Source organism: Ammospiza nelsoni, chromosome 21 (assembly GCF_027579445.1).
Source record: "Ammospiza nelsoni isolate bAmmNel1 chromosome 21, bAmmNel1.pri, whole genome shotgun sequence".
Classification (NCBI taxonomy): domain Eukaryota; kingdom Metazoa; phylum Chordata; class Aves; order Passeriformes; family Passerellidae; genus Ammospiza; species Ammospiza nelsoni.
Window position 1 is genome coordinate 4,180,382 of NC_080653.1, and position 17,870 is coordinate 4,198,251.

Sequence of the window (17,870 nt, forward strand, 5' to 3'; positions counted from 1 at the left end):
GAGGCGCTGAGGGGAGCCGGGAGGAGCTGAGGGAACGGGGCTGAAGGGCCGGGAGGAGCTGAGGCACGGCCATGACGGGAGCGGCACTGAGGTACCGGGGGGACCGCGGAGTGCGGCTCACACGGCGGCCGAGCCCGTCCCGCGGCGGCCGCGCTGCCCCGGAAGAGGCGGAGCGGGCGGGCGGCCCCACGTGCGGCAGCGGTGGCGGCATGGCGGGGATGGAGCTCGGGGAGGAGATGGAGCCGCGGGGCGGCGGCGCGGCGGTGACCGACCCCCGCGGGGTGCTGCGGCAGGGCCGCGCCTTCCTCGACTTCTTCTGGGACATCGCTAAGCCGGAGCAGGAGGTGCGGCTGGCGGCCACGGAGAGCCTCCTGCGGCACCTGCGGGAGGGCAAGAAGGTGAGGCGGGGGCCGGTGGGTGCGGGCGGGCAGTGGCTCCTCACACGGCTCATCCCTGCGCTCCCGCTTGGGCAGTGCGGACGGGGCACGGGCCGGGTGCGGGGGTCCGGCGGCCGGGCCGCGCTCGGGGCAGCCCGGACACCGCCCAGCTCGGTCTCTCTTGCAGGATGATGAACTCAAGTACACCCTGAAGCGGCTGGTGGAGGGGCTGGGAGCCACCCGCGAGGCCGCCCGCCCTGGCTTCAGCTTGGCCTTGGCGCAGGTCAGTGTTCCCCAGCGCGGGTCAGAACCGTCGGCAGCCTCTGTCCATGCTTGGGGTCACTTTTGCTGTCCGTGCAAGGCTGGAGGATTCCCTTCTGTGCACATGGGAGGGAAGGCTCTCACAATAACCATAGTAGTTTAAAATGGGGCTACTCAGGTTTAGAAACTTAAAAAGTTATGAAATATACCAATATCACATTCATACTACAGAATTCAGTCCTGCTTCAAGAACTGTCACTGATTTACAAATTTTGACCAAGTTTTCAATTATTCTGCATTTAGTAATATTACTGCTTCTTAAAACTGTCTTGCTCTTGGTCTTGGTTGGGTGATGTGGGATATCTGCCCTTCCTCTAGACCAGGTTGCTCCAAGTCCCATCCAGCCTGGCCTTGAACATTTCCAGGAATGGGGCAGCCACAGCTTCTCTGGGCAATCTGTGCCAGAGCCTCACTGCCCTGACAGAGAATGATTTCTTCCTAATATCTAACCTAAACTGGCCTTCTGTCAATGTGAAGTCATTCCTCCTTGTCCTAACACTCTGGGACTCCAGATTCCCTCTGTAGCTCTCTTGGAGCCTCTTTAGGCATGGAAGAAACTCTGAGCTCTCCTTGGAGCCTTCTCCAAGCTGCACAACCCCAGCTCTCCCAGCCTGCTTCCTGTTCTATACATCTTTACTGATCTGGTTGTCTTTATTCTGGCCTGATAAAGCAGCACGTCTGCTGCTGGGCTGAACAACTCTTCAGCTCTGTTTTAGCTTAACCCAAGATAATGTCGTGAAATGGAAGAACTGCAAACAGCTATTCCATCTCTCTCCTCAGGTTTTGCAGGCTTTTGAGGAAATTCCACTGTGCAGCATTTTGGAGCAGATAAAAGAAAAACACAATCTGGAAAAAGTGAAAAAAGTAAGTGAGCTCATGGCAACATTTGCCAACTGCTACTTTAATTGTTCTCTAGTCTTTGAAGTTTTGGTGGATAGTGTAGTTTTGGGGTTCATGTTAAAGCAAGTGACTATAATGAAATAACAAATATTTCTAGAAATTGGAAGTTGGTGACATTGTCATCTGGCCCTGTTTTATGTGAGATTTGTCAGTGTGATGAAGATGTCCTCTAGGACAGTTCTTAAACATTGTGCAGGGGGTTGCTTTTCAGTGTGTTCTCTTCCCATGGTGGGGTGTTCAAGGCTGGATTTTCCTGCCATCTTGCTCCACTGATTGTGTAGCTGCATGTGAGCTCTAAGCCTCTCAGAAAAGTAGATTTTTAGCTATTTTCTTTTTTTTTTCCCTTTCAGAAACTTGTGAGAAATGCAGCTTTTGGGAACTTTTTTGGAGTGATGGCTCTGTTCCAGTCTGGGCGGCTTGTGAAGGTAAGACTGCTGTCAGGTGTGTCAGTTCTGCTTCTGGGGCTTTGATGTGGAAAGAGAATGACAGGGAAAGGCTGGATCACTGAGTAATCCATGCAGTGGCACTTGAAGCATCAAGTTCAGTTAATTTCTGTTGTGCCATCTATGGGCTCTTTGTGCCTTTATAAAGCCTGCTCCTGAGCAGAATGTAGGAGCTGTGTCAAATAGCGCAGGAGGCTCCTACCTCTCCTGGAAGGAAGGGATCTGTTGTCATATCCAGCTGGAAAACACAATTTTGGAAAAAGCTGAGTGACCAACCAAGAAACAAAATTGTGTTTCTTATTACAAGTAGGCATAAACATCCAAAGAGTGGATTATCACCTGAGCCTTCAGCTGAATTTCTGATTTATGTCCTCTGGTTTTGGCTTATCTTTCCTTTGTAGGACCGGAAAGCTCTGCTGGAGAGCATCCAGCTTCTGCAGCAGCTGACAAATCACCAGACACACCTCAGAGATCTGCCACGCAAAACTCTCATTGACATCACCTCTGAGGTGCAGGCACAGCGTGGGGCTGGGGGCTTGTGGGGTGAGAGGAAGAGAGGGCTTGGCTTTGGGGTCAGATTTTCCTTTAGTTTGTTCATAGCTGGAAGTTATAGGGGCTGTGGAAGAGTGTAAACTGTGGGAGCTGTCCCTGTATTGCCTGTGGGCAGATACTTGTGTTCTGGGAAGGGTGCTCTAATTTAGCTTTGTTTGCCTTCATCGTGGACAATTCCACAGCCTGTTATTTCCCATTTAACTTGCTTGGATTATGTGTTAGACCATGTGCTCCTTTGAACAGATGAATGCTGAAAAGTCTGAACAGCAAACCACCTTTTTTATGCAGCAAACCTGGGCCTAAGGTTGAATTTTGGGCTGTTGGGAATGAAATTATGTAGGGATAAGGAGTAAAGAGCTCTGAGTATGTAGTAAAATAAAAGAGTTTATTTCCTTGTTTAAAGTGGATGTTATTTGTAGATATGAAGACTAGCAGTGTTAAATAAAAAGAGAGAGTTTCCTTGTCCCTGGGTTGCCTGGCTGTACAGGCAGAGCAGTCAGACAGCAGGAGAACAATTGCAGCTGGAGTCAGTTGACCAGAATTGCTGTGTGATGACAGCATGCTGTCCTGCTCCCCATGGTTCAGCACCTGGGACTGTCTGGCAGTCATGGACAGATCCATTATTTATTTTTCATTGTGTCACCATAAAGACTATTTCTAGAGTTTCCAGAACACTGCAAGCTTTTAGTAAAATGTCCTCCAATGCAGATACTTTAATGTGCTTACTTCACTGCAAGTTAGTAAAATGCCCTCAGGTATTTCTTACATGCTCTCACCCTTGTTCCTGTCTAGGTACCTGAAACTGTGTTTGAGGAGGTCCTGTTTGACATCTTGCAAGGTGACCTCTCTTCAGCCTTCACATCTCCAGAGAACCTGCACCTTTTGCTTGTGGGTATGCAGAAATTCCCTGGTGTTCTGAAACCTAAAAAGCTGAAGAAGCTGTTTGGCTCATCTACTGTTGTAAATAAGGAAAATGTTTCCAGGTAAGTTCTTAAATAAGGAGGTTTAAATGAACATTATTTTCCTCTTGGCTAGGAGTGAGAGAAATGTGGCTGTGATTCTGATTCCAGCTTGTATTTGCCACTGCAGGTGCTGCTGAGGGTTAGGTGTCAATTGTTCTGCAGATTCCCAAGTTATAGTTGTGTCATTTCTCCCAGGGGGCACAGCCTGCAGTTCTTGGGAAATGTTCTGTGTCTTCCAGCAGGATCAATTTGGCCTTCAACAATTCCCTTTCAGGTCAGATCTCTCACATTATTTTATTTCTTCTTCTAGACTTGTAGAGCTTCTGAAAAGTGCTGCCAAGTCTGAGAAGGAAGACAAGAAATTGCCCAGTGTAGTGTTTGATTTGCTCCAAGTTGCACTGAAGGAAGGTGCCTTTGAACTGTTCTGGAATGAAGTTGTGGAGAATGGGCTATTGAAGGAGAAATCAGGACCTGTCAGGTTTGTTTGAACACACACTGTGTTGTTTCCCATGTTACCCTTCTGTTTCTTGACCCAGAAGTTTTGACTTCATTTCCCTGCATGCTCCTGTACCTGCCCCAGCCCTTCCTCTGTGTCTTAGCCCTGTGTGTGGGTTTAGTGCTGTGCTTTAGCCTGAGGGAATGTTCTTTGTTCCCCCTCAGTCACATGTGCTACCGACTGCTGGGCAGTGCCCTCCCCTCGCTGTCCCTGGAGCAGCTGCAGGTGGTTCTCAAGGGGAAGGTGATGCTGCACTATGGAGAACACGTGGTAGCAACTCAGGTAGGTCTTTGAACAGCTAAAGGCCGTGTCTTGAGCACAAGGAAGTCTCTGCCCCACTTCTAGTTTCAAATCATCTTGTATTAAAAAAGTTTATGTCATTTTAGACATTGAACTCCTACTAAAAGCAAGGTTAGTGTATTGGTTGCAGTGGAGTGAGTATACTCTGTGTTTGGTTGTCATTGCCTGTTTTAAGGGTGTGGAAACTGTTCAGCACTGTCTCACCTGCTTTCATTGCTGCTGCCAGGAAAGCTCTGATGAGGGGGGAGGCAGAGGAAGGGCAGCCCTCAGCAAATTGACAGTGTCATGTGTTGTCCTTTAACAGTCCCTTTGCTTTTGTGTGTCCAGAAGCTCCTTTTTGTTTATCATTGTGCTGGGTGTGACATGGACATTGGAAAGCAAAGACAAAAAGAGACAACTCGTGCTTTTGTTTGTTGGTGCTTGTTTTAATAAACACATCTGAGGTTTTAGCACAAAAATTACGTATTGGATTTGGATTTTGAAGCTCCTCTTCCTCTTCCCTACTGGGAAGCCAGCAAACAGCACAAGCCTGCAATAAACAGAGGAAAAGTAAAAGGGGAGTACTGATAAAACTGGCTTTTAGCTTGGCTTTTTGTGGTAACACAACCCCAAACCTCCTCACATGTGCCCAGGAATAGTTGTTGTATCTTGGGAGAGATAGGTCTGTGTGATCTTCTTGTTCTGTTATCAGAGCAGCCATAGGTGTGTGGGTTTGCCCTGCAAATACTGCATACCATGGTGCCTCCCTAAATGGACCAGCTTTCTCCAGGATTTATCCACTGGCTTAGTTTTCCTATTTCTTACTTTTTGTGCTTGTTGCACAGTAAATTGGGCTGTGATCTTCCATGTGCTTCAAATTTTATTTGGTTCCTGTCAGAAATCCCTGAAGACAATGAGGCTAAATGGAAGAAGCTGCTAATATTGTTGATGATGCGAGAATAGAAAAGATCTTTGTTTGAATTTGATTCTGTTTTGGGGTTTGTTTTGTTTCTTGACATAGGTTGCTTGGAGAAGTAAATGCTGTTACCTTGTAGATCCTTATGGGATTCTGGTGATTGTTGGAGATGGAGCTAGACAAAGCTGGAGTCTTTTATTTACTGGCAGTTTTCTTCCTGATTCCACTTTTTTAACCAACAAGGGAGTAAATAAACGTGATTCACTTGAGAGGTCCCTTCCAACCCAGGCCATTCTGTGATTCTGTGATTTTTATTTACACAGCCACTCAGTCTGAGTGTGAAGTTGCTGACCTGCTTCTTTGACCATGTTTTTCAGTCTCCCCAGGGATTTAAGTTTGCTGCAGAAATGGAAGGATACATAGATACATTTCTCAGTGGCTGCGATGACCCAGAGAGGCAGCTGGCTGTGATGATGGGCTTCTCTACCCTTACCAATCAAGGCAGGCCAGTGCTGTTGAGTGCTTCCAGGGTAGTGAAACACCTGCAGGCAGTGGCCTTGCACAAATACATCAGCTGGCTCAAGGACATGTTCCTCAGGCCAGACTTGGACTGCTGTTTAGACTTCTCAAGTAACCGGCAGAAACAGAACCGGCAAAACGCAGACGTGTGAGTACAGGGGTACTGCACCTTCCTCTCAGCATCTGCTGCTTCCCTTGCCATGAGTTCACAATTGTTTATTTCCTCTGTCTCAGAAAGTTTAGCCCCAGAATCTGACTCTTTCACTGGGATAAAATTCAATTCTGCAAATTCTGCAAGCATACTGAGAACCAGCCAGCCTGCCCAAAGCAGACTGAATCACCAAAAGAGCCTTTTCTCTTCTTTTTCTAGTCCTGACAGCTGCTTTGGAGAATATGTCCCATGGTTTCCTCTTTCACTACAGCTTCTCAGGTCTTTGTAGGAATTGTGCCTCTCTTTTACCTGTGTGTTAGACACTGTGGCATTCAGGCCAGGTTATGTGGTTACCTGGCACCTGTAAACCTCGCTCTACTGACTGCTGCAATTCTTTTAAGTGCTTTTTGCTCATCTGCAGACTCTCTGTGGGATAAATAGATCACCTTTTGCATAGTAAAAAGCAAACCTGAGAGGATTATATGTCTTCTTTTGTACCTATTGCTTTGTTACTACATAACTTTGCCAGTTTTAGTGTAAAGTCTCTAAGGATCTGTAAGTCACCTCCTGGTGCAGTGGATTGTGCAGTGTATTTGTGTTGGGTTAGTGTTCAAACTGCTGATTGTGTTCTCCTTCTTATTCAAAGAGCACAACAGAAGATTGCTCGATTGAGAAGGTGGATCATGCACAGACTGGTTAACATCATTGAAAGTGCCACCAGAAAAGAGGAGAGCCTTGTGATGGACATTGCCAGGTGAGACTGATGTAAAGACATATGTGCTTGGGGTAGTTCTCTGTAGCTCAATAGCAGTATTGCAGATAAGCTGTCCCCATGACACTGGACAAATCCAGTAGTGGAAATGCTCCATAATAAATAATTTAGGAGTCTAGGTTTTGTTTTCATACTTTCTGCATGATTGGACTAACCTGTGTGATAAGTAGTTGGCATTTAAAATCACATTAGTTCCATTTATTTTGAATAAATTTTCCATTCCTGCTTGCCTAAACTGCTTGAAGATAGTATTTTTAACATCAGGTCTTAATAAGTATTTATCTGTCACCTTAAGTGCCTTGGAGAGTATGACCCATATCTGACAGTCTTAGTATTGTGTTTTGTGGCCTTAAGTGTTGGTGCTTCACTTTTGTGAAGTCCTGAGCATCCTTTTTCTCTTCTTCACCCTGTGTATCTTGAGAGAACAGTCTCATTGTAATTAGTGCTCATTGTAAATAGTGCTTTTTTCAGTGCTTGGCCTTCCTTGAATGTGGAGCTGTTTGGTTTGCATGCATGGGCTGATTTTGCTTTGTTATGGCCAGTCTGGGTTTTCATTCTGTTCCTATTTCTGTCTATGCTAGGTTTTGCTTCTTCCATGCTTTCTTTGTTGCTAAGAAGAAGAATTCCCAGGTAGCTGAGGCTGGTGTCCTTCCATCAGAGCCCCTGAATGAACGGGATCATACAGAGACAGAAAACTACTTCTTTGGGTAAGGATTTGATTGCAGGCTTTAAGCTTGGAAATTTTTCTTTTTTCCTGAGGATAAAATAAGCTTGTGAGTGGTGGGGCAAGAAGTTTGAGATGCTAGGCTGCTATTGGAGCATTTCTTTGACTCCAGCACCAGGACATGGCTTTTCTATGGAGATGGATTATTCAAAGATTGTGTTATATGAGATGTTGGGTAAATGTGAGATGATATGGCAGGTGTGGAGTTGAGCTCATACTGCTTTTCCTATAGAATTTCCATTGCCTCTGTGGCAATCTGGAAGGGGAAGGACCCAAGAGGGAGGTGCTGGGGTTGTGCTGGTGGATTTCTGGTCACTCTGTGTGAGGAGCTGGTGACTCCACAGCCCTCCCTGTGCTAAGGAAGATAGATTGGTAATAGATGTTTTATATGATTGCCAAACCTCAGTAGAAGGAAAGCAGAGGACATGGTGGGACACAGAGTGAGAAGCAACTGAGATTAATAGTGTCCTTGAGAGCACCAGGTGATTTGGGGCCACCAAGATAATGAGCTCTACACTGCTGTCTTGGCTACATGTGTGGGTTGAAAGTTGGGCACTGTCAGTCTGGGCTTCAGTGAGTGACCAGAGCTGTGGGATGAGAGTGCTTTGCTGGTGGGTATTACTTTGGTAAGCAGGAACAGGCCATTTGGTTCCTCTGACAATAACATGGTGTCTTTCTTTGCAGGTTACTTCAGACATTAAACACCCTGCCTGTCTTGGGGGATACAGCAAAGGCTGCAGCCTTGAGAGAGAAGCATGTCCATGGTGTGACTGCAGATGGGAAGCTGTGGATCTTTCTCCTTGTTGAGTATGCCAACAAGCTGCTCTCCACTGAGCATGTCAAAGCTGTGAAACCTTTTACCAAGGAACAGAGGGATATCTGGGAGAGGTGAGATGCTTGGGAACCTGGATGCTGGGTTGGTGAAAGGAGAAAGGGGGAAAGCCCTGGTCTTGGTTTCTCTTTAGGACAAGGAGATGTTGTGTTCTCTTTGCCTCGTGGTGTTCTGCTTGCTGTAGCACAGCCGTTTCACAGGCAGTGGCAGTTGTTTTTGTTCCCCTTGAGTATCCTGCACCTGACTGGCTTTCAGAGTATCTTTCTATTTCTTTTCACCTCATTCCTTTCTTCCTCTTCTTTCTATTTGTTAACTATGTGATTTTTTCTATGGTCCTTCTCCCAAACATGATTGTAACAGTCTGCTCATCTTTTCTCTTAAAAATGCCTGTACAAACATCTCAATGACTCTTTTCTGAGAGTCTTTTTGATTCCCCATAAAGATCTAGCCTTGGCTGTGGTACTAGGAGTGTAGTCTGTGCACAAGTGCAGTTTTTTTATAACCCACATTCAGTCAGATACTGAACTTATTGGGTTAAGATTGTGTGCTAAAAGAGAATCCAATGCCAAGAGATGAAATGTTAAGTACACAAAACAGTACTGTAGTTTTGGTCATGTTTTTAGTCTGGTCATATGGGATGATTTGCTGTTGTAATTGTGAAAACTCAGAGAGGTTTCTTTCTTCAGAACACTTCAGTCTGTGAAGAATCTGCAGAAAAAAGAAAACAAATCAGACAGTGCCAAAGTTGGTGCTTTCCAACAGCTTCTGCTTTCAATGGCCATTCATCTTTTCAAGGTAACATCTCTGATGAATACTTCTCTAGTATAGAATAGGCTGATGATAGCTGGGCTTTCTGAACACCAAGATGGGGAGTTTCTCTGTGTTCAGAGATCCAGCTTTTCTGAACCTCTGGCTTCTGAAAATGAGCAACTGGCAGCTAATAAGCTGTGATTCTTACACTGTCTGTAGACATGTAGTGGGCAAAGCTTGGCCTGACCATTAGTTTTGCCCTTGATTTGCTGCTGACTGGAGCAATTTTTACTTAATTTCATGGGGGCTTTTTTGCAAAAGAGTTGCAGTAGGTGATTGTATATTTGTACCTGTTTAGAGTGGTCCTTAGATTTGGAGCATATTCCTTCTGTTGTTGTTGGTAGTGGGGAGTTCTGAGCCTGTTTCCTCTCTGCTTGTGATCAAACAGAATCAGTCTGAAACAGTGGAGGTTCTGAGTGACCTTCTGAACTGCACAGAGAAGGCCTTCAGCAAAGCAGCCAAGAAGAAGAAGGCTGGTGAGTCCTTCCTACAGAAGGAAAGGGAGTGGGATTGTTAGTGGTCTGCCAAGGCAGTTTGCACTCTGCACTGGTTCTGGCTTGATGCACTTACCCCCAGGAGAGTGCCTTCTTCATTCTCTTTCCATTCTAAGTCCTGTGCTCCAGCTCTCTGTGTGCCCTGTCAGTGGGTTGTGTTCCTGTGTGCCCTGGGACGGAGAGCTGAGCTCCACAGCTGCCCTTGTTTGGGTGAGCACTCCAAGGGAGCTCATTCTCCTTGAGGCACTGCTCTGTGTGGGCCAGTGGCTGGTGTTGACCTGGTGGTGTCTGCCTGGCAGAGCTGTGGGCTTGAACACCCAGCAGGCATCAAACGTATTTCCTTCTTAGCTTGAGTTCTGAGCAAGCTCAATGTGTCCTCTGTGTGAACACAGCATGTTTGGAGATGGAGGCTGGTCCTTGTTTAGGGCCTGTGGACCCTCTAGGTTGGGACTTGACCAGGAAAAAACTTGGCTTGATCTTTTAATTTCCTCTCCAACTGTGGTCTTGTTCTCCTGAGATCTGTGTAAATCAATTTTGAGGGCACTGTGAAAATAAAAACGGTAATTCTTTGGTGGTTTGGATGGTTGTAGAGCAGGATTCCCAAACTTTTGGACTAAAGGACAAATTTCAAATGCCATCACTTTTCATGGGCTGCTGGGACTTCTGATTTCGCTGCAAACACTATAAAATGCATATACTTTTGCTGACCAGCTGCTTTAATGTGACCAAGTAGGTGCCAGGTAACTTGCAGAACTGCTAATCTAAGTAATGATTTAATAAATAGTAGCTTTTGTTGCCTGGTAAGCCTTTGCAGAAAAAGGAAAACAATGGTCAAAAGACCATTTCAAACATGTTTCTCCCTGTGGTTTCTCCCTCCCAGCCTTCTGGTCTGTGTTGCTGAGTGGTACTTTTAAGAGTCAGCTAGAAGGACAATTTTAATTTTTATTCCTTGGTGAATTATTCTGTATTGCTTACTGATATACCAATGCCTCTTCCTGTCATTGTTTGTTCCTGTGCAGACAGCTCAGAGCCAGGATGGGTTGAGGTGATGGTGGAAATCCTTCTCTCCCTCCTTGCCCAGCCCAGCCTCCTCTTACGTCGGATTTCCAAGAGTGTGTTTGTGTGGATTTGCCCCAGCCTGACCAAGAGGGGCTTGCAGCTCATCCTGGATGTAAGTGAGGCACTCACAGGGCCTTGTACTGTTTGCCTGTTTTGTCCCTAACACATGTATGTACAAGCATGTCTCAGTTTTAGGTTTAATTTGATCTACTTGATTTAGGAAATGTCTGATGATGTGTGCTGCTGAATTTGAGCTGTAATTTAGAGAGTGTTTAGGCTATTTTTTGTTTTTGTGGGGGAGGAGTTTGGTTGTTTTTTTTACAGGAGCCTGAGATCTGTTAACTTCAAGCTGTATTATTTGATAGTTTTAGGCTGAAGAAATTCCTGGGTCAGTTTATATAACTGGTAGATTTTATATGTGAGTATAAATGGTAAAATTTGTTTTTTCTAGAAAGGTGCTTTTTTCACAGAGGTCCTAAAAGTAAGTGACACTAAAAATCTGAATTGGTCATACCACTAAGAAAGGTGATGCCTACTGAGAAAGTAATATGTGGATTGCAAACGTGGGCTGTCAGGTACTTTGTGATGAACCTAATACTTCATTTGGAACAAGCCAAGGTGTATGATGCCACCATCCTCTTCAGTTTCCTCACCTTTTCTGTTACTTACAGAAAGAACTTAGCATGTTAACAAGCAGAAAGTTAATGCCCTTACTTAAAATTCCATTATTCACCTGGTTTACTGTGCTGAAATTTCTGTTTGTTGTACACAAGAAATGGTTAAAAACAAAACAAAAAACCCAAGTCCCTATTTTTTGTAGGTTTTTGACCCTAACCAAGAGCAGAATGAAGAAAGTGCAGTCGTTGTGATGGAAGAATCAAACAAAAAGACCAAATCTGCCCAGGACACGGTAATTGTGCCATTGCCAGTGACAAACACTCCTCATATCCTCAATATTTAATGGTTCTGAGCTGTGTTAATAGATTAACATAATTTCTCTACTTGAGGAAAAAGGCTGTTGCTCTATTAAGGTTTATTTTAAAGGTTCTGCACACAAATGGCTTGTTGGAAGTGCATGCTTGAGTCTCTTGGCCTGCAGTTGTAGGTGTGGCTGGTTGAACAGATGCCTTTCTGAGAAGAAATAGCTGCATCCTGACAGGAGCACAGGCCTGTCCTTTCTGCAGCCACAGAATCATGGCTGTGGTGCACAGCCAGCTGGATTCCAGATCTCACATTTTTAGGACTGTAGAGATTCAAGTCATGAAGCATTACAGGCATCAGCACAGAGGAGGGTCAGGTGGGAGCTGTTCCTTGGAAACTTCTCTTTGATACTTATTTAATGTGACAGAGAAGTCTGTTTTGTATTCCACTTTAGCCCTTGTGGAGACCTGGTACCCCATCATCTGAGGTGTCTGTCCTTGTATCTGAGGGCTAGAAGGAAGGCAGGAGGGGAGGGGAGGGTTGAGATTTTATTTCTGAGAATTGAGTTATGCCTGTGTGGTGGGCTCAGGAGATGAACTTCCCTTCCTTAGGATGAAGAGGGAAGCGGGGACTCCTCAGATGAAGACAACTCTGACAGCGAAGATGAGGAGAATGAAGAAGTTGATGATAATTTTCGCAGTCAGCTGATGAAAGTTCTCCAAGGAGGGAATTCTTTGGTATGTTTTCACTGCCTACCTTGATACAGATACCAGGAGGTTGGGATGGTGCCTGAACTCATGCTGTCTTGGCCCTTGCATCATCTTTGTATGGCACTTGAAACACTCATGGTATTAGGTGAGCTCTGGGAATAAGTCACTTGTCCTTTTATTTATTGTTCATATATCTTGAGCACTTTAGCTTGTTCAGTCTAGCCTGACACAGCTTGTGCTCCTGCCTGTAACAAATGAGATTGATGAGAGCTAAAGCACTGAGATACTGTTATTTGTGTTGGCTGGCCTGTGTGGAGGAGTGTTCCCTGAAGGCCACTCTGGAGACTTACTGTAGCAGTGATAGAGTTTGATTTAATGATCCCAATAAGGGTTGCAGACATAGCAACATATGAACCTCTTCACTGGAGGAGGAACAGCACAGAGGGAGTCAGGTCAAAACCTCAGCCTCTTTCCTCTCCTGATCTTCTCTACAGCAGCCAGATTACCTGATGGGAGATACAAGTGAGATTTCTCATGGGTCTGAGCAGCTGTGTTCCCTCCCTGCAGTATTATTCAGGATTAGCTACACCCCTACTGGAGTCTGGTCTTGGCTCTGGTTCCCTCCCCACTGTCTTTTTGAAGTATATGAGTTGATGTGTTGGGTTTTCTCTCCTAAAATCAAAAGGAAGAAGATAAGAGTGATGAAGAGCTGGATGATGAGGCTATGATGGCTCTTGACAAGAACATCTCAGCTCTTTTTGCTGAGCAGCAGAAACGGATCCAGGCAAAGAAAGATGAGAAGGACAGAGTGAGGAAAGAGAAGATCCTGCGGAGGGATTTCAAGGCTAAGGTGGGAGACAAATGTTTGTGTGAAGACCTCTGCTTTAGTAGCATGTCAGTTGAAGCCTGTGCATGCTGTGAGCTACCTGGGACATTCACCTATGTCATTAACCGCTGGGAGCTGGGACTGGTTGTTCTGGCTCTGTACAGCACCTGGCACAGCACTGTTGGGATCAGTGATTGGGGCTTCACAGGCCTGTTTGAAAACCAGGATTGTGCTGTCAAAAAGTGCACCATGGGTTTCATTTGCTGATCTGAAATGCTTAAACTGATAAGATCCTTTCCTGCAGCTATCCAAGGGTGCCTGTCAGTTTTGTTTTTTTTTTTTAACTGGACAAACTTGGTGTTCCTTAATGCATGAAGTGCCTTGGGTCATTTTGCAACATGAGCTTTTTCTGCCAGTAAAATTGGGGGTTTTGCTAAACCTCCTGGTTGGTTGTGACTGTAATGTTGAGGTCAGGCCGCCTGGTGTCAGCATGGACCTTCTGGGACATTCCAGCATCCAGAGACAGCTCCAGCTGCTCCCAGGCAGAAATGGGAGTCAGGAATCAGTTAGCCAAGGCTGAACAGGGAAGTGAACCAGTGGCTCTACTGCATTTCCCTTCTGATGCTGTTCTATAAAAATGCTGATTTTATGCTGGTGCAGTGTGTATTTCAAGGGAGCTTGCAGGGGTGAGATCTTCAGTCAGTGGTGCTGACAGGGACCTGTGCTAGGTGACCCTGATTCTTGTAACTCTTCTTTCTAAATGGTATCACTGCACAAAATAGAGTTGGAACCAGCAGACAGCTCTCAATCTTCAGTTTCAAATTTTAATTTTCAGTTTCCTATGCTTTAACAGTAGAAATGATACCAGAATGTGTACAGATTTCAGCTGTAAATAATTTTTTCAGTCCCCTCCACCTGCTCCACAGCCTACTGGTAGGTGCTCTGGGTAAATCCATCTTGTTTCCCTGTCAGCTGTACTCCTCACATGGATAACTGTGTTTGCAGGTGTTGGATCTGATTGATGTGTTCCTGGTTAAGCAAGCAGAGAACCCCTTGGTGTTTGATATCATCGAGCCCCTGCTTCAGTTGATTGAACAGTGCATGAGCTCAGACTCTGACAAGCAGGAGGTGGATTTCCTCCAGAAAACAGCTAGTATCTTCAAGTAAGTGTCCTTGGACCTCCAGGTAATAGAAAATGGCTTTTGATAAACAGCTGTGGTATTGGTTGAACACCAGGAGCTGCTAAGGCTGAAGGCAACTGCTGTGCTTAGAGATTGTGTAGGGTAGATTACCAGCACCACACACATCCACAGTGCTTAGTCATCACCTGCAGGAAAGGAATTAGGATCTGCATTTTCTCGGCTAAAGGACTTGAAGTGTCAAATCTGTTTGCAGGTGGAAGCCTCAAGAACAAACACAGGTACTGCAGGTATGGACCATGTCACTGAGTACCTCCATGGGCTTCTGACCTCTGGGTCAGACCATAGAACAACTCCCAAGGCTTACAGAGTTGCTGCTGTGGCTGGAGCAAACTCTCAACAAGTTATTTCTGAGACAGGCAGAGTGCAAATTCTCTGTTCAGGGCCAGAAGTGAGGGATGATACCAGCTAGACAGACATAATGCATGCTGTGTCACATGTGTCCTCTGTGCACCACTTCTTGACATCCTCAGTACTCTAAAGCATTTTCAGTGCTGCTGTCTCCCCAGTTGTGAAGCAGTTGTGAAGTAACAAGCTTGAGGTGGTCAGTGCTCTTTGTGGGAGCTCTGAAGGAAACTGAAGGAAAGTCATCTCTGATGTCTGAATTTGTGCTTGAAGGTGAAGAGTGTTCAGAGTCCTCACCCTTCTTGCCACAGCCATGTGCTGCAGGGCTTGTCTGCTCAGTACCTAGCTAGCATTGTTTGTTACCACTCACTGAGTTCTGGTTTTGCTCTCTCTCACCCTGGTAAGTGCTCAGTGTTCCTGGCCATGTGCTCCCAGAGCTCTGTCTGTGGGTGATGTTTGTGTTGGTTTCACTGTGCAGGAACTCGCTGTGCCGCAACAAGCAGTACTGCAAGAGAGTGGCCTCCCTGCAGGAGGATGTGCATGCCTTGCTGCAGAAACTGGTCAAGAGAGCCTGCAAGCACACTGACTCTGCAGTGGCTCTCTACTACTTCAGGTGAGTGTTCACAAGGAGCTTCTCCACTGATGCTGTAACATCTGAGCAGGTGTGATGATGTGTGTTTAGAGGTCTGGGAAGCAAGAGCCTTGCAGGAGGCTTCACACCAGCATCTGTGTCTTACATAAGGACTAGTCCTGACAGTCTGAAGCATTTTCAAATGTGTGTGTTTTTTGGTGATTGTCTTTTATAGCTTCTGTGATACAGAAATGGTCTGGTACAGCTCTGCTGCTGCGGGGAAGTGCTTTCTTGAGGCTTCCTCTGGGAGTAATGCAGTGTGTGTGCTTCAGTGGGGTATGAGTGCATTTCCTAATTAACCTGTGATGATTGTTCTTTAAATGCAGTGTTTACTGTCTCCATGATGGCACAATGAGGGCAATAGCCATCTAGTCCTGACTGTACATACCAATATTTTCTCCTTTGCTGTAGAATAGAGGAAAATTAGAATAAACCAGATACATATTTGTTAGAAAGTTGAGTGATACTGCTGTTCTGTGGTGTAAATAGGAGTGCCATTTACCAGCAGGCTCTCTTGTGACATGCAGCCAGTTTGATGAGGGCTTTCATACTCACTCTGGGATTTTTCAGCTCAGCTGTGTGAGCAATGGGTACCACGTTGCATGGTCAACCCAGTACCATTGGACATTGTTGGCTCTGCAGCACATCTCCCCCATGGCTGTGCAGGAACCTTGGTACCTCTGCCCACGTGGGGCTGGCTGTGTGTGCTGCATGGTTCCCTGACAGCTTCCCAGCAGTGCCCAGTAAACACTGCATTTTCCACAAGCACAGAGGTCTGCATGCTCTCCCAATGGAGAGTTCTCCAGCCTGAGTTCTCCAGCACATGGCAGCTGAGGCCATGCTGCAGTCCTGGCTGAGCTGTGCAGGCTCAGAAATCCTGGGCAAGGTGCAGAACTCCTCCAGCAGTGCCAGTCAGAAGCATGAGCTTGAGGAAACCAGGCTGATAGTGGAGATACCTGACTGTGATGACACAAAATTATTTAGTTTCCTAAGATTTCTTTGTCTTTATGTCTGGCCAGAGTGGGTTAGACTGAGAGAAGGGACCTATCAAATTCTGTAACCATCTTTGCTACAGAGGAAGCTGCCTGTGCCTCTTGGCCTTAGGTAGCTTCACTGTGGCACTGTGGTAACTGCTGTGTTCTCCCCTTTTCTTTTACAGTGCCTCATTGTACCTGCTCAAAGTGTTGAAAGGAAACACATCCTCAACTGCTCCTCCCCTTGAGCCTGAGAAACAGAATGACAGCAAAGCAAAGCAGGCATGTCAGGTAAGACATGAGGCTGCTCCTGAGGATGTGTTTTTGTCAGTAAAGCTGCAGTACCTGGTTTTGCAGGTGGGCCTTCCTTGTTCATTGTCACTGGGCCTGCTGCTTGCAGGTACCTGTCTGCCTGATTTCCATGACACTGGAAAGTTCCCCATCCCTTTCTGGCCCTCACCCTCCTGGCTTTCACCCTTTACTTCCTGCTTGCCCATAGGCACAGGGGCTGCTGATGTCCAAAGAAGCCTCATGTGTATTTGTGCTGTTCTCCCTGATTTGCTGTTTTTTTCCATTAAACTCCTGGCAGTCACTCTTGAGTTTTTTCCAGAGAGTGCCGAGGAGCAGGAAGATACAGAATAGTGGTGGATGACAGTAAACTCCTGTTCCCCTGAGGTTTGGGCTAAGGTGAAGGGTGAAGAGTGTTTGGAGCAGCCCTGATTTTGGTGGTAGTTGTTTGGAGGGAGACTTCATCTGATTGTGCTACAGGTGTCCATTACTAGGAGACCCTTAGTCTGACCCCCTTTCACCCACTGTCTCTGCTGCATTTCACAGGTCTCAGAGTGGGTGAGCCTTTATATTGGGCAGCCCACTCCAGTCACCTCCTAGAAACTTAGTAAGCAGTGTCTCAGTCTCAGCAGCTGACCCTGGCCTTGCCTCTGAACCCCTCACATTGATCCCAGGAATTAGTGCTTTCATCTTGCTGACATCTTGTGGGGTAGAAAAATAAACAGAGCTCCCTCATGGAAATTAACATACATGGAATTACTGCTGGAGGCTGAAAGGACAGCCAGTGTTTCTAGGGCTTAGGGAGAGGTGGAGGGTGTTAATCCATGTAGCTCCTGTGCAGTGCTGGGCCTTTTGTAAAAGAAAAACAAAATGGGAGATCTGGGAGAATATAAACAACATACTTGACATTGAGGCTAGAGTGAGGCATGCTTCAGAGCATCCTTGTGCAGTTTCACAGGGAAGCCTCTTATTCCAGTGGGAGCAGAGCTCTGGTCCTGGCCAGGCAGAGACAGAGCCAGCAGCTGACATGAGCTGCCAGTGTGAGGGAAATGACAGCTCAGTTCATGTCATGCTGCTGATGACTGACACTGTGTTGAGGCCAGGGAGGTTTTGCAGGGGGGAACCAGAGACAGAGGTGTTGTGTGTTTCCAGTGAGCTGTGCTCTGTGAGCACAATTTGGAGCTTTTGAATAAGCAGGAAGGTGGAACTAGAGCAGACACTAGGATGCGGTAGCCAGATTTATGGAAAAACTATAGAAGAATTTTTTTTTCAGTAAATATATGCATGGAAGGAGAAATAAATTGTTTCCCCTGCAGGTATGTGTATCAAGTGCTAAGTAGAGACACTCCACTAGAAAAACAGGTCATAT

General features: G+C 46.1%; 1 protein-coding gene across 1 annotated transcript in view; it reads left to right on the forward strand.

Moving 5' to 3' along the window:
- The first annotated feature begins 208 nt into the window (after positions 1 to 208).
- MYBBP1A (MYB binding protein 1a) overlaps positions 209 to 17,870 on the forward strand; it is a 49,674-nt gene continuing 32,012 nt past the window's right edge. Inside the window, exons 1-21 of the mRNA XM_059486845.1 lie at positions 209 to 398; positions 565 to 660; positions 1,479 to 1,562; positions 1,949 to 2,023; positions 2,443 to 2,550; positions 3,386 to 3,576; positions 3,866 to 4,033; positions 4,216 to 4,333; positions 5,624 to 5,913; positions 6,563 to 6,670; positions 7,270 to 7,395; positions 8,097 to 8,300; positions 8,931 to 9,039; positions 9,443 to 9,530; positions 10,568 to 10,719; positions 11,428 to 11,517; positions 12,140 to 12,265; positions 12,924 to 13,088; positions 14,070 to 14,227; positions 15,087 to 15,221; positions 16,399 to 16,504. Of these exons, the coding sequence (XP_059342828.1) occupies positions 210 to 398; positions 565 to 660; positions 1,479 to 1,562; positions 1,949 to 2,023; positions 2,443 to 2,550; positions 3,386 to 3,576; positions 3,866 to 4,033; positions 4,216 to 4,333; positions 5,624 to 5,913; positions 6,563 to 6,670; positions 7,270 to 7,395; positions 8,097 to 8,300; positions 8,931 to 9,039; positions 9,443 to 9,530; positions 10,568 to 10,719; positions 11,428 to 11,517; positions 12,140 to 12,265; positions 12,924 to 13,088; positions 14,070 to 14,227; positions 15,087 to 15,221; positions 16,399 to 16,504 (2,886 nt within the window). The 5' untranslated portion in view covers position 209. The remainder of the gene's footprint in view (positions 399 to 564; positions 661 to 1,478; positions 1,563 to 1,948; positions 2,024 to 2,442; positions 2,551 to 3,385; positions 3,577 to 3,865; positions 4,034 to 4,215; positions 4,334 to 5,623; positions 5,914 to 6,562; positions 6,671 to 7,269; positions 7,396 to 8,096; positions 8,301 to 8,930; positions 9,040 to 9,442; positions 9,531 to 10,567; positions 10,720 to 11,427; positions 11,518 to 12,139; positions 12,266 to 12,923; positions 13,089 to 14,069; positions 14,228 to 15,086; positions 15,222 to 16,398; positions 16,505 to 17,870) is intronic.